This window comes from Urocitellus parryii, chromosome 7 (genome assembly GCF_045843805.1).
Source record: "Urocitellus parryii isolate mUroPar1 chromosome 7, mUroPar1.hap1, whole genome shotgun sequence".
NCBI classification, from domain to species: Eukaryota; Metazoa; Chordata; class Mammalia; order Rodentia; family Sciuridae; genus Urocitellus; species Urocitellus parryii.
Window position 1 is genome coordinate 126,161,362 of NC_135537.1, and position 14,052 is coordinate 126,175,413.

The 14,052-nt window shown below is 39.1% G+C and overlaps 1 protein-coding gene across 1 annotated transcript in view; it reads right to left on the reverse strand.

Annotated features, from left to right (window-relative positions):
* Dnah9 (dynein axonemal heavy chain 9) overlaps nt 1–14,052 on the reverse strand; it is a 340,627-nt gene that overhangs the window by 231,992 nt on the left and 94,583 nt on the right. The window contains exons 24-26 of the mRNA XM_026390513.2: nt 13,411–13,536; nt 11,831–12,070; nt 11,028–11,188 (exon numbers count right to left, since the gene is read on the reverse strand). Coding sequence (XP_026246298.2) covers nt 11,028–11,188; nt 11,831–12,070; nt 13,411–13,536 — 527 coding nt within the window. The remainder of the gene's footprint in view (nt 1–11,027; nt 11,189–11,830; nt 12,071–13,410; nt 13,537–14,052) is intronic.

Below are 14,052 nucleotides of genomic sequence, written 5' to 3' on the forward strand. Positions count from 1 at the left end.
GATGCACTCTTGTTTTGAGCATCTAGTGAGTTTCTGGTTATCTCCAGGAGCACTGTGGGGGAAATGACAAAATATTATTTCTCCCCCAATGACAATAAAACTCATGGGCTGAGAGACATTTCCTAAGTGGATTAATCCAATTTCCATATTTTACAGATGAGTGGACTGAGGCCCAGGGAGAGAAACTGGGCTCTCTAATGAGTCCTCTTAAGAGAGGACGAGTGGGGTTTTATCACAAAGTTCTTTTATTCCCCCCACCCCCCGTACCATAATTTATATATTTTTTAAATTTTTATTTGTTATATATGACAGCGTAATGCACTATAATTCAAAGTACACATATAGAGCATACATGTTCATATCTCTGGTTGTACACACAATAGAGTCACATCCTTCTTGTCTTCTTACAGGTACTTAGGGTAATGATGACCATCACATTCCTCATCTTTTCTACCCCTATGCCCCCTCCCTTCCCTTTTCCCCTTTGTCCTATCTAGAGTTCATTTAATCCTCCCACCCCACCCCCACAGCATATTGTGGATCAGCATCCTTAAATCAGAGAAATCATTCAGCAATTGGTTTTGGGGATCAGCTAACTTCACCTAGCATTATATTCTCCAGCTTCATCCATATACCTGCAAAATCCATGTTTTTATTCTCTTTTAATGCTGAGTAAAATTCCATTGTGTATATATGCCACATTTTTTTTATCCATTCATCTACTGAAGGGCATCTAGGTTGGTTCCACAGTTTAGCTATTGTGAATTGTGCTGCTATAAACATTGATGTGGCTGTGTCCCTGTAGTATGCTGATTTTAAGTCCTTTGGTTATAGACCAAGGAGAGGGATAGCTGGGTCAAATGGTGGTTCCATTCCCAGTTTTCCAAGGATTCTCTATACTGCCTTCCATATTGGCTGCATCAATTTGCAGTCCCACTAGCAATGTATGAGTGTACCTTTTTACCCACATCCTCACCAACACTTATTGTTGTTTGTCTTCATAATGCTGCCATTCTGACTGGAGTGAGAGGAAATCTTAGAGTAGTTTTGATTTGCATTTCTCTAGTCACTAGAGATGTTCAACATTTTTTTCATATGTTTGTTGATTGATTATAATCCTCTTCTGAGAAGTGCCTGTCAAGTTCCTTCGCCCATTTATTGATTGGGTTATTTGTTTTCTGGTTTTTTTTTGGTGTTAAATTTTTTGAGTTCTTTATATATTCTAGAGATTAGAGCTCTATCTGATGTGTGTGTGTGTTACGAATTTGTTCCCAGTTAGGAGGCTCTCTATTCACTTCACTGATTGTTTCTTTTGCTGAGAAGAAGCTTTTTAGTTTGAATCCATTCCATTTATTGATTCTTGATATTAATTCTTGTGCTATAAGAGTCTTATTGAGGAGCTTGGGGCCTAATCCCACATGACAGAGATTTGGAATAAAAGTCATTTCTGTATATCAGTGACAAATCCTCTGAAAGGAAAATGAGGAAAACTACCCCGTTTACAATAGCATTAAATAAAATAAAATACTTGGAAATCAACTTAACAAAAGAGGAGAAAGACCTCTACAATGGAAACTACAGAATGCTAAACAAAGAAATTAAAGAAGACCTTAGAAGATGGAAAGATCTACCTTGCTCTTGGATAGGCAGAATTAATATTGTCAAAATGACCATACTACCAAAAGCACTATACAGATTTAATACAATTCCAATCAAAATTCCAATAACATTTCTCATAGAAATAGAAAAAGCAGTCATGAAATTCACCTGGAAAAATAAGAGACTCAGAATAGCTAAAGCAATCCTTAACAAGAAGAGTGAAGCAGGTGACATCACTATTCCAGACCTTAAACTATACTCCAGAAAAACAGTAACAAAAACAGCTTGATATGGGCCCCAAAATAGACTTGTAGATCAATGGTACAGAATAGAGGACATAGAGACTAACCCACATAACTACAATTATCTTATATTAGAGAAAGGCGCCAAAAACATACATTGGAGAAAAGATAGCCTCTTCAACAAATGGTGCTGGGAAAATTGGAAATCCACATGTAACAAAATGAAATTAAATCCCTATCTCTCACCATGCACAAAATTCAACTCAAATTAGATCAAGGACCTAGGAATTAGACCAGAGACACTGCATCTAACACAAAGCTTTGTGAGGCACAAAGAAAAGAGAGGAGCCGTTATGTCCCTCTGCTACCTTCAGACACATCACTGCTCTAGGAAACACTCTGTAGTCTATTGAAGAGTCCATTCCTTTAAATACCCAAGTCAGCTCCTTCAATCTGCTCCTGCTTCTTAGTGCGGGCTGGGAGTTGATGCTACAGCCTTTTAAGGCAAGGACTCAAATCAGGCAGAATGACTTCCAACCTTGCTTCCATTATGCTGGTGTCTGGCAGACTTGGCCAAATTACTAAAAAAGTTTTGGGTTAAAAAAAAAAAAAGTGTCATCAGGGTCCTGCTATGGTTTGGATGTGGTTTCTCTTTCCAAAAGTTTGTGTCCTGAAAGCTCAGTACCCAGTGTGGTGGAATTAAGAGGTAGTAGAAGATTTAAAAGGCGGGGCCTACTGAAAGGTGGCTAGGTCATTGGTTAAAAGGCGGGGCCTCCTGGAAGGTGGCTAGGTCACTGGTATGCCTTTGAAAGAGATTAAGGCTGGTCTCCCAGAGTTTTTGCAGAAGTGAGTTATTACAAAAGGAGCAACACCATCTCCTCCTTGCTCTAGGGATTCCTGTCTCACCATGTTATCTCTGCACATAGGTCTGCCATTTTGTGATGCTATCAGCCACAAGGTCTTCATCAGAGACTAAACAGACAGGGTCACCCAATTTTGGATTTCCAGCCCCCCCCCCAACCATGAACCAAATAAATCCCTTTCCTTTATGTGTATTTTGTTGTAGCAATGGAAAATGGGTTGATATAGGTCCATCACATGTGACTTTTTCTTCTGGCATATTTAATTTCATTATTATTTTTTTACAGTAGTCCCTTCCACAATGGGACAATTCCAGTTGTTTGAAAGGTCTTCCTAACATTGAGCTAAAGTAGTCTTGTTTTCTCTGGGAAAATGACTTTTATGAGTTCTAGTCTTATCTGCCCCACCAGGGTCTTAAGAGTTTAAGATGGGACAAGAGATATAAAGGTAACTTGAAAGGGGGCTGGGGTAGTAGCTCAGTGGTACAGCACTTGCCTACCACGTGTGAGGCACTGGGTTTGATCCTCAGCACCACATAAAAATAAGTAAATCAAAGTCATTGTGTCTTCAACTAAGAATTTTTTTTAAAAAAGTAACTTGAAAGGTAGAAATTCAGTCCACTTTTAGTGGTGTTATTTTTTGAGATAACAAATAATTGCAATATAGTTTTTTCTCTCTTTTTTATACAGTTGTTCAACTTGCAGATAAAGAAAATATCAAATATGCTGTGTATTGATTTTGAATATGAAGAGCTGCTGCTATCACAAAAATTTTGTCTGGATAATCTTCGAGTTGGTAGAATCAGGGTTGTCTGTATTAATTTTCTATGGTTGTGTAATGAACTACTGCACACTTAGAGGCTTAAAACGACACCCATGTATTAGGTCACAGTTCTGTGGGTCACAAGTCCAGTTGGGTTCTCTGCTTAGGGGCTCATGAGACCAAAATCAAGGTGTCACCTGGGCTGGGCTAGTACCTAAGGAGATCTGCTTCCAAGCTCATTCAGGTGTTTGGTTGTGGAACTGAGGCCCTGTTGGTTGCTGTCAGCCAGGGGATCTCTCAGCCCCCAGAGTCCATTATACCTTCCTTGTCATGGTCCCTTCACAAGTGGCAATGGGATGTCAAATTCTCCTTAGGCTTCAGATTATTGTGACTTTCTCTTTTGTTTTTAACCAAAACGAAGCTCTGCTTTTAAGAGCTCACATGACCTTATATTAGGTCCATCTGAATGATTTCCTATTTTACCGTAGGTTATGGTTTGGATTTTTAAATGTCCTCCAAAGGCTCAGGGGGGAAAGCCTTGGTCTCCACCTTGTGGGGCTGCTGGGAAGTTGTGGTGCTGCCTTTAAAGGGGTAGGGCCAGGGGAAGGAAGTCAGGTCACTGGGGTTGTGTCCTTGAACAGGATATTGGTCACTTACTCTCTATATATATACTCTCTGGCCTCCATGAGGTGGACAGGCCTTCTCCATGCACTCTGCCATGATGTACTATGCTGCCACAGTACATCATTTTTTTTGTTACTATAGGGCCAAGTAATCATGAATGTAAACCTCTGAAAGTGTCAGCCCCAATGAATTTTTCCTCCTTTGATTTTTGTTTTCCTCAGATGTTTCTGTTACAGCAGTGGAAAGCACCTTATTACAAACACGATCATGAAAATAATATCACCATAGACATGACTTTCACCCACATTCAAATACGGAGGGGTTTTACAAGAATTAGAGACACTGAGGGTCAGTCTTGGAATTCTGACTACTGCATGGTTCAAGAATCATAAGTGAGGAATGAATACGGTACAAAAAATATCTACCTGCAGAGAAGCCTCCAGTGACATGCCCCGGACTCAGATTCTTCCTGATGTTTGATATCTTTAATGATAACTCGAATTATCGAATATTCAGCCTGGAGATGTAACTCAGTGGTGGGGTGTTTGCCTAGCATATGCAAGACCCTGGGTTTAATTCCCAATATCACAAAAAGAGAAAAAAGAAATAATTGACTAGCTAGAACAAGATAGAAGATGGAGCAGATTTCTGAATAGTTTTACAATTCAAAATGATGAGCTAGACTCAACAAAATCAAATTTAAAATGGGCAATGCAAAATAACCTTCCAAACACTTGAATGTATAGAGAAGGGGAGGGAGATATGATTAGAAGGCAGTTCACATGAACAAGACCCAGAGATTTTAGTAGTTTGCAAGTTCATTATGACAAACAGCATTAATAGAAAAAAAAAGTCCTTAGTGTCAAGCAAAACCTAGTCTGTTCCTTTTATAATATTTTAATATTTGACTTGAAAATTTTTTCTTCTTCCACATCCACACAAAGACTTTCATGGAAATGTTCGTGGCAGTATTATTTATAATGACCCCAACTAGAAACAATCTAAGCGTCCACCAGTGACGCATGGACAGACAGAATAATTATTCCCAATTCTAGGATCTATTACATATATCATTTGGTTATAAGATCCTTTCATTCAGTGCTTATATTTTCTGCTTACACTACCTCATAAGTGACTTTCCCAAAATGTGACAGAAAGAACTGAGAGGAATTTCTCGAATGTCCCACATATGATCACTTTAGAATAACAGCATGCCTAGTCACTAAGCTCAAGTAGTTATGACTATGCTCTGAAATACTTGGGTGTCTTAAATATGATCAGGAATTCTAGAAGTGACTTAGAAAACCCAAGAGAATCAAGAGTGAAATTCTTAGAATTTGTAGTGTATAGTAAAATGTGCAGAATAGAAAATAAATATACAAAAAAATCATTGTTTTTCAATATACAGGTGAAAAAAATGGTTAAAAATGTAATAAAGTTAGGCTCATCTTTGTTAGGCACAACACCAAAAGCATGGCTATTAAATAAAAATGGATAAATTGTAGCTTGTCAAATTCAGAACTTTTGTACTTCAAAAGATGCTATTGAGAAAATGAAAAGATAAGCCATAGACTAGGATTCAGTAGTTACAAACACATATGTATTATATCCAGTGTACACAGGGAATTCTCAAAACTCAATAAGAAGACAAAAGACCATCAAATAATGGACAATAGATATCAATGGACATTACACCAATGTCTAATAAACATGTAAAAAGTACTTGTCACTAGTCACTAAGAAAATGCAAATCAAACCTAAAGGAGAACCATTCACATCCACCAGAATGGCTACAATAAATTTGACTGTAATAAATGTCATCAAGGAGTGGAGCAATGGGAACTCTTGCATGTCACCAGAGCAAATGTGAAATGAACCGTTCCCTTTGGGAGACAGTGTGGCAGTTTCTCGGAAAGTTAAAGACAAACGTACATAGAACACAATACTTTCCCATCCAAAAGAAACAAAAACATATCCACACAAAGACCTGAATGAAAAGGTTCGTGGCAGTACTGTTTATAATGACCCCAACTAGAAACCATGCAAGTGCCTACCAGTGGTGTATGGGCAGACAGAATGTCGAACACCCATAAGAGTTCAGGCTCTGATATCTCCCTGCTCAGCTCCTGCAGCTGGTGATGCCTCAGCAAGCTGGACATATCTCCTAAGGAGGTGAGATAACTCTTTTCTATTTATATTGGCTTGAATTGATCCTCTTTCACTTGTAACTGAAGACATTTTGATAAAAAACGTTGATTCACAGAACAGTCAAAAAGTTTGGTTATAAGATCCTTCATCATCTAGTGCTTATATTTTCTGCTTACACTACCTCATAAGTGACTTTCCCAAAATGTGACAGAAAGAACTAAGAGGAATTTCTCGAATGTCCCACATATGATCACTTTAGAATAACAGCATGCCTAGTCTCTAAGCTCAAGTAGTTATGGCTATGCTCTGAAACACAGTCAAAAAGTTTTCCAAAGAATTAAAAAAGGTTAAATGAAAAAGATAGAGTGAACTAGAATAAAATGTAGATGAATATTAAATTTATCTTTATATGAATAGGGACTTTCTCAGCATAAAAGTAATCATAAAAACAGAGAAAAGTGAGCAATGATAGTAATAATACATACACCGAGTAGAAAATCTAATAGTCAATAAATACGTGATTCTGAATCCTGTAATTAAGGACACCTAAATCCAAACAAGACATAATTTTGACTAATAAAATTAATTAAAATGTCTACAGTAATATTTAATGCTGTTTAAGATATTGGTCACTCAATACTTTCATAAGCCACCAGTAAGAACAGCTTTATGAAAGTCCATAGTTTCATAAAACATTATTTTTCAGGAAAAAATTTGTAAGTATGTATTATCTAATTGTCTTGTTTCTTGAACTATATCCTGGGGAAATAATAATAAATTTTGGCCAAAAATTTACACATGATTTCATGCTTTAATAGTAAATGCTTAGAAATAACTTAAATACCCATAATATGGTTAATATGGGATACGTGCAAATAGACTATAATTCAGCATTTAAGTGTTAGAGAATGCACAAAATATAGTGCTCAGTAAAACAAGCAATCTAGCTATTTTATACGCAGCATATAACCTTAATTTCATCTTTTAAAATCTACCTGTAGAAGAAAATAGACTAAATATTAACAAGGATTATCTCTGGGTGACTTTTATGTTCTTTGTTACAGGTTACTAAATTTTCCAGATTTTCTCTAATAAAAATATCAGAGAAAAATTTCAAAAGAAAGTGTGTGGTTTTGCAAGTTATGCCCTTGTCCAGCAAACCACCTTCAAAGACTTTGACATCAATTATGCCTCACCTATGTGTAGTAGTTCCTGAGAAATTAAGAGGCACTCCAAATTAGTACACAGTTGATTAAAACAGTACTTAACACAGAATAGAAAGGGGGCATTTGTGTGTGAAGGTGAAGGAAGGGGAGAAGGGGGAAGGAGATCATCCAAAGGCTAAGAAACTACTTATGAGAATTGCTTTTGTTCAGCCTGGAAAAACATTTCCATTTATTTCTTCAACTTAGTGTTGTGCCAAAGTCCTGCGACAATGGCTGAGCCATGGTACCTACTTATATATTCAAGTCCCATTCAGGCAGTGGGAAATTCCAAAGAAACAGGCATAATCAGCCAGATGTACTGTACTACGGGTGTGCTTTTAATGAATGTGCAAAGGTTGTACGGATCAATTGTCCATTTGATTAATTCTTCTGGCAGGAGGGAATTAAATGTACTTACGCTACACCCCAGTAAAGGTTGAATGCTCTTTAAAATGTGATTTTTTATGTGGAGGCCAATTTTCTTTTCTTTTTTTTTTCTGGGTAAAACATTTCTTGAGATAATAATAGAAGTCAATGAGAAAATGGAATTTACCATATAAATATTCAACTACGTAGTACTTTAGTCAGAAAGGTACCTAATGGGCCCAACAAGGTCAAGGTCTATATAGTATTCACCATTCTTTGCAGCAAACCTTCCTTTCAATTTGTTATTTGCTTCATTTCACAGAAGAGGTGATAAATCCCTATTTTAGAAATAATTCATTGTCAAAACTTTACCCTTTCCCTCTGTAAGGCATTCAGCATAAGCACATTAGAGACCTCTAAATCCAAAAGAAGCAATTATCTTCTTCAACTCTCAGGCAGGTGCAAAGACCCGGGGAAACAAAAGAGAATTGTACTTTTTATCATTTGGAATGATAATGTCTGATAGGTCAGTGGGAAAGAAGGAAATATTCTGGATGGCACAGGGAAGCTGAGAGAGAAATCATTTCCTTGCATTTGCTGAGGAAATATATCTTGAATGTTTTTGATGTGCTGGCACAGTGCTAGGTCCTGAGAGTAGAACAGAGAGGGAATCAAAATCAATGTTATCATGGAGTTATATTGTCTACAGTGGGGGATAGACATGAATCAAGTTGCTCAAATATATCATGGCTTCATTATTTCTGTTTCAAGTGATATAAATTCCCAAACTATTAGCTCATATTCCAAGACAGGCAAAAAAAAAAAAATCATTGCAAAAAGACTGTGCCAGATTTCCTCTCTGCCTAGTGACAGAAGTCTTGCTGAGAATCACCATAAAGCCAAGGACATTCGAGAGTCCAGTCTGACTGAAGCTAAAAGTGGGAAAACTTTTCCTTCAACTCACATGGGCAGAGCCCCTCCAACTAACTGGGCCCAAGCAAACCCAGGTGAAATCGTCCAGACGACAGACCTCCCAGATTTTGCAGCTGCCTTTACCATCCCACCTGCAGAGAGATCTGCAAGGGTCCTGAGCAGAGCCCTACCCTGAGTCAACTGGCCTTTCTTGATCCAGTCTCTTCTTACGTTGGAGGTTTTCAACATTCAACCATCATTCATTCATTGGAAAAATAGTAATTCCACACCGACTAGGTACTGGTGATCTTGCACACAGGGACAAAGGTTCCTAGTCACATAGAGGAATGCAGACACAGACAGCTAGCAAGCAAGAAAGGTCATTTCAGAAGGTGAGGGAGAAGATGAACAGGAGATGCCCTCAGGGTTATCTGCTCTGTGTGTGTTTGTAGGTGCAGGAGACTGTCTTTTAGAAACTAAGAGAGGTCAGGGAAGACCTCTTAGAACTGAGAGAAGAAGAAAGTGTGAGGCATCACCAGTGGAAGAGAAAGATGAACAGGAGATGCCCTCAGAGTTCACACAAAAGATTGTTGTAAAGGGGAAACGATTTGAGTGGAATTCTGGGCAGAAGAGGCCTTTCAGACTGGGTAAGAAGATGAGTTAAAAACAACACTGGGGCTGGTGACCAGGATAACCTCGTCCAGGGTTGATGTTGGGTTTCTCAGGTGTTATTCATTCCATGAACAGTGATTAGAATTTAACTGATTTGGAAATTTGCATCAGATATTTGGAAATGTGTTTGAGGATTTGGCCACAAACCAGGCGATATGACTTAACACAGGAGAGAGAAAAAATTAAGAGAAAGATGACATAGATTCTATTTGGCAACTTTAACCTCTGCAATTCATGACAATCTCTTCATTACATAAAAGTCATTTGCTTTAGTGAGCCAGTCATGCAGATATATCACTCTTTCTGAATGAGATGAGGCTTAATGTTTAATGGTGTCATGGGGAAAGGGTATGAACTTTTAGCAGAATTTACAGAAATCTCAGAAGAATTAAAATGTCACTTCTCTGACATTATTGCCCTTCCTTCTCTCTCCTTTGCCCAAGCCCTTGCTGACAGATACATTTTCATGAAGCCCAGGTTTCCTTCTTTTGCTCCTCTGATAAAAAAAAATTGTCAACGGTTTGTGATATTCTATAGTCTGACTCTGAAATGGCCGACTAGCTTCTCAGAATCAAGAATCTATATTCTTCTCTTAGAAACACACCCTGAGTTTTCCCATTTCCATGACTACCTACAACCTTCCATTTTCCAGGAATGCTTATTAGTAGCTCTTTAACTTCGGCAGATCTGTTTTAACAATTAGCAAAAGCTACAGATCCTCTTGATAGAAAAAGGGGCACATCACCCCATCTCCATACAATGCAAGGGACACACTGGAAGCAACTTTACAACCTCCCATTGGAATCCAACGCATCCTTCAAGGTCCTGATCAGATACCCTTTCAGTCTTCTTCTCCCCTCTGGGCTCTGGGGGCTCACCCCTGTACCTGGTGTTTGGTAATCTGTAGCATAGAGCTTTGTGTCCTGTTTTTTCCTATGGATTTGTACTTTTCTCCCTTGTGCTACTTAAATTTTTATTTAATATGCAGTATTTCCCCCCCACGAGAAGGAATTTAAAAGCAAGGACCATTTTAGTCATCTTAGTATTCCCAGTGACTAGTTCAGTGTGTGGCATGAATTCATTCAGGTATGAATTCATACGAATGAGAGAAAATAGGTCTCCCTAAAAAGTTATAAGCACCTAATGATCGGAACTACGTTGCTTATATTTCTGTATTCTCAGAGTGAGCGGCACTAAGTAAATGTGGCGGTTGATTGATCAACTGATTGATAAGAGAATAATAGGGCTCAGTCACTGAGCCCTTATTATATGCTAAATTCTCCATAAGTATTCCTCTTTTATTATTACCAAAATCATGTGAGACGTGAGTTACTACCTCTGTTTTGCATACGAGGAAACCAAATATTAGTTTAATATTTTCATGGTTAAACAGCTGGTATATGTTAGAGCTGGTGGTCTAACCTAGGTACATATAACTCCTCAGAAAGTCATGACTCAGGTTTGTTCCAAGGAAGATTCTGCCCCATTTCCTTTCAGTTTTATTTTGCGTCTGCTTTGATGAGTCACGTTTTCCCCTTCCAACTCTGTGAGTAATCGCAAGTGATGGTGACCTTGACCCTAAACACCCACTGAATAGCCTAAACCCAATAGCAGTAGGGCTGTTTGTGATGCTTACCTGTCAGTCAAAGGCGTGATCACTAGGCGAGGTGTATTTCCCAGGTATTCATAGGAATATAGAAACTGGGCATCACAGATGTTGGCAAAGCAGTGTTTGGCCTCATCATCCCAATGGTGGCGTAGCTGGGACAACCAGAGGAAAGCCTGGGCATTGTCCACCTAAAGAGAGAGTACCAAAGCAGGTGGGTGAACCACAGCATTCAACAGGTAGCAGGTAGCTCCCTGGTATCAGAATTCATGAGTCCTTGGATGGCTTGCGTGCTGTCTGTCACTCAAGAGTGTGGCATGCTATGACCATCACAGCATAGAAGGCACAAGCTATCTAATTTCAGGTGTTCCTTAACTTAGGATGATCTTTTGGCCTGATAAATAACAGAATTATTGAAATTGCACTTAACATGCCCAACCTACTGAATACCATACCTTAGCCTAGACTTAAACTTCTCAAAATATTTATAGTAGCCTACAATTGGGCAGAAGCATTTAATATAAAACCTATTTTATAATACAGTGTTAAATCTCATGTGATTCATTGAATCCTATACTGACAGTACAGTTTCTAGTGAATACATATAACTTTTGCACCATTGTAAAGTTAGAACAAAGTGTAAGTCAAACCATCTTGAGTAGAGGAACATCCACGCACTGTTTTGCTGGATGTTCTAAAAGGTAGAAGGAGCCACCATGATCCTCACCCAGTTGGTGTGCAGACCCCAAGACTCTATATTTTAGCCATGTGTGAGCTGCTCCTTTGGTACAGTTGCTCACACAGAGGAACACACCTGGATCTTTTAGACCTACCTTTTGAGCAATCATCTTGGCCACCACGTCCCGGGCATGCACATCAATGGTGCATATGGTCATGATCTTTTGCCGGTCCCCCTTGGAGAGCTGGCCAATCAGCATGGTGATGAGAGTTTTGAGCTGGGCCACTTGCTTCTTGTAATATTCCTTCATGGCATTCTCATAACCTTCCTCCAGTCTGGAAAATGCCATGCCCACCTCTGTTGTCCACCATATTTGAGTGCAGGTCAGGGCAACCTGTGACACCAGAGTGGTTGGTAAAGCTGTTACCAGGGTTATTTCCAACCATCCCACTTATAATACAGCCAGGGCTCAGAATGTAATTGTGTGGGTGACAGAGGCCCCTTCCCGCCCTCTTCCACCAGCAATGACTAAGTGAACCATCTGCTCTCAACCCTTGGGTACATGAAATGATTATAACGCAAGTAGGGATGGCACTTTTTGCTCCTGAAAAAAATTTATCATTTGTTTGACAGTAACTAGAGTTTGACTCTGGTCAATGCCAGTGGCTTCTAGAAACAGATCATTCCCTTTCTACTTCCTGGAGATACCATTTTTCCCAAGCTGGAGAGGATAACAACTTGCTGAGTGAGCATCTCAGTGACACTCAGTATTTGCTTGGTTCTTCTGGATCCTCTTACTGTCAGAGGATTCTAATTTAATGGGCCACTGCTGATCATCCGTGCCCGTACTCACTTTTCCATAAGACTCTCACTACATCTTTAAATTTAAAAAACATATAACTTTAAAATGGCTACTTTTTGAGGCAATGATGAATAATAGCAAAATTCAGTATAGTCAGTATGATTTGAATTTTTTAGAGATTAAACATAAGTAAATGGGAAAGGGGGTTCAAATCGATATTTTTCACTTGCTTTTATATGGAAAATGCAACATTTTGAGTATTCATGGTAGAAAATTGAGAAAAACTGCTCATCTGTACTTCCACTTGGCGTGGGAGACATTGTTCGAGATGGTATTTATGGTCATAGTTGAAGGCAACATATTTTCCTGTCTCAAGATTCCGATCAGCAATTCTGCCATGAGGAATCTTGATGGGAGTGATTCATTTTGTAAAATAGAGACCCTTGTGGTAGTAAGTTGCGGGGAGCCATCCGTGAAAACCACATGCAAATCTTCTCATGGTATGAAGCCAGGGAGATTTAACCTTGGAAACACTATCTGTGGCTCTCCCATGCAATAGATTATCTAAGGCACATGACCTTTATCTTTGCTCTGTTAGGAAGATCTCTCTTCAATAGGCGTAACCCATTGGGAACTGGACAACCCACCTTTAACCTTTTTTGGAGAAGAACATTCTATAGAGGGCCTTTGGTGTTCCCCGATATAAATAAAGCAGGCACGGGCTCCATTTTGCCATAGTGTACGAGCTCCATCTGAATGATCGGCTTGCCTGTTCTGCCCCTGCTTTTTGAAATTATTTTCCGTGTCCTGTGTTTTTTTGGTCATTCTATTTTTCCCACCTTTTATTTCTCAGGGGAAACCCCATTTCCATCCTCTGAGTGGGACTTGGGTGAGCGTAAGTAATACCATCCCTTAGGTCTCATTATGAATACCTGAGCCGGGTAGTCAAACAGCCACTGCTCCCTTGGTTTTTCCTCATAGGCAGTTACTCCTTCTGTCATCTGGTGCCTAACAGTTGCTTTCATGTGAGCGAGCACGTGGTTCAACCATATTTCTACCTGGAGGAACAACTCTGGGTTAGAAACTGTGAATCTAAAAAAAGCTTTGATCAGTACTACAGGTTTTCTTCACCTAGCTTAGGCAGGAGTGAAGAGAATTCAGCCCAGGCATGGTATAGGACCCCAAAGCCCTATCAGAAGGCATAGGGACACATTGGGTGGTGGAGCCTGAGCTGGTGATAAATGAAAACTGGGTAGATGTGCTCAGTTTGGAACACCCAGGACAGGGAAACAGGTTACAGGGGTCAGGGACTACTCTACTCCCTAGAGTTCACACAAGGAAATTCAAATCTGGTTTGGGCCAGGTTTAGTTAAGTGGATTCTCAAGGACTTGTCCATACTGAGTATGGAGTTATACACCAGGAATGTATTTCCCCACTAACTGTTTTCAGGGTCTACAAAAAGAACACATTCTAAATTAAACTTCAGGACTGCTGGCCATCCCCATTTAACTGAAATTTCAAATTATTTTCTGGTACTAGAATTGCTTTCCAAAATAGAGGTGGATAAGGTTGG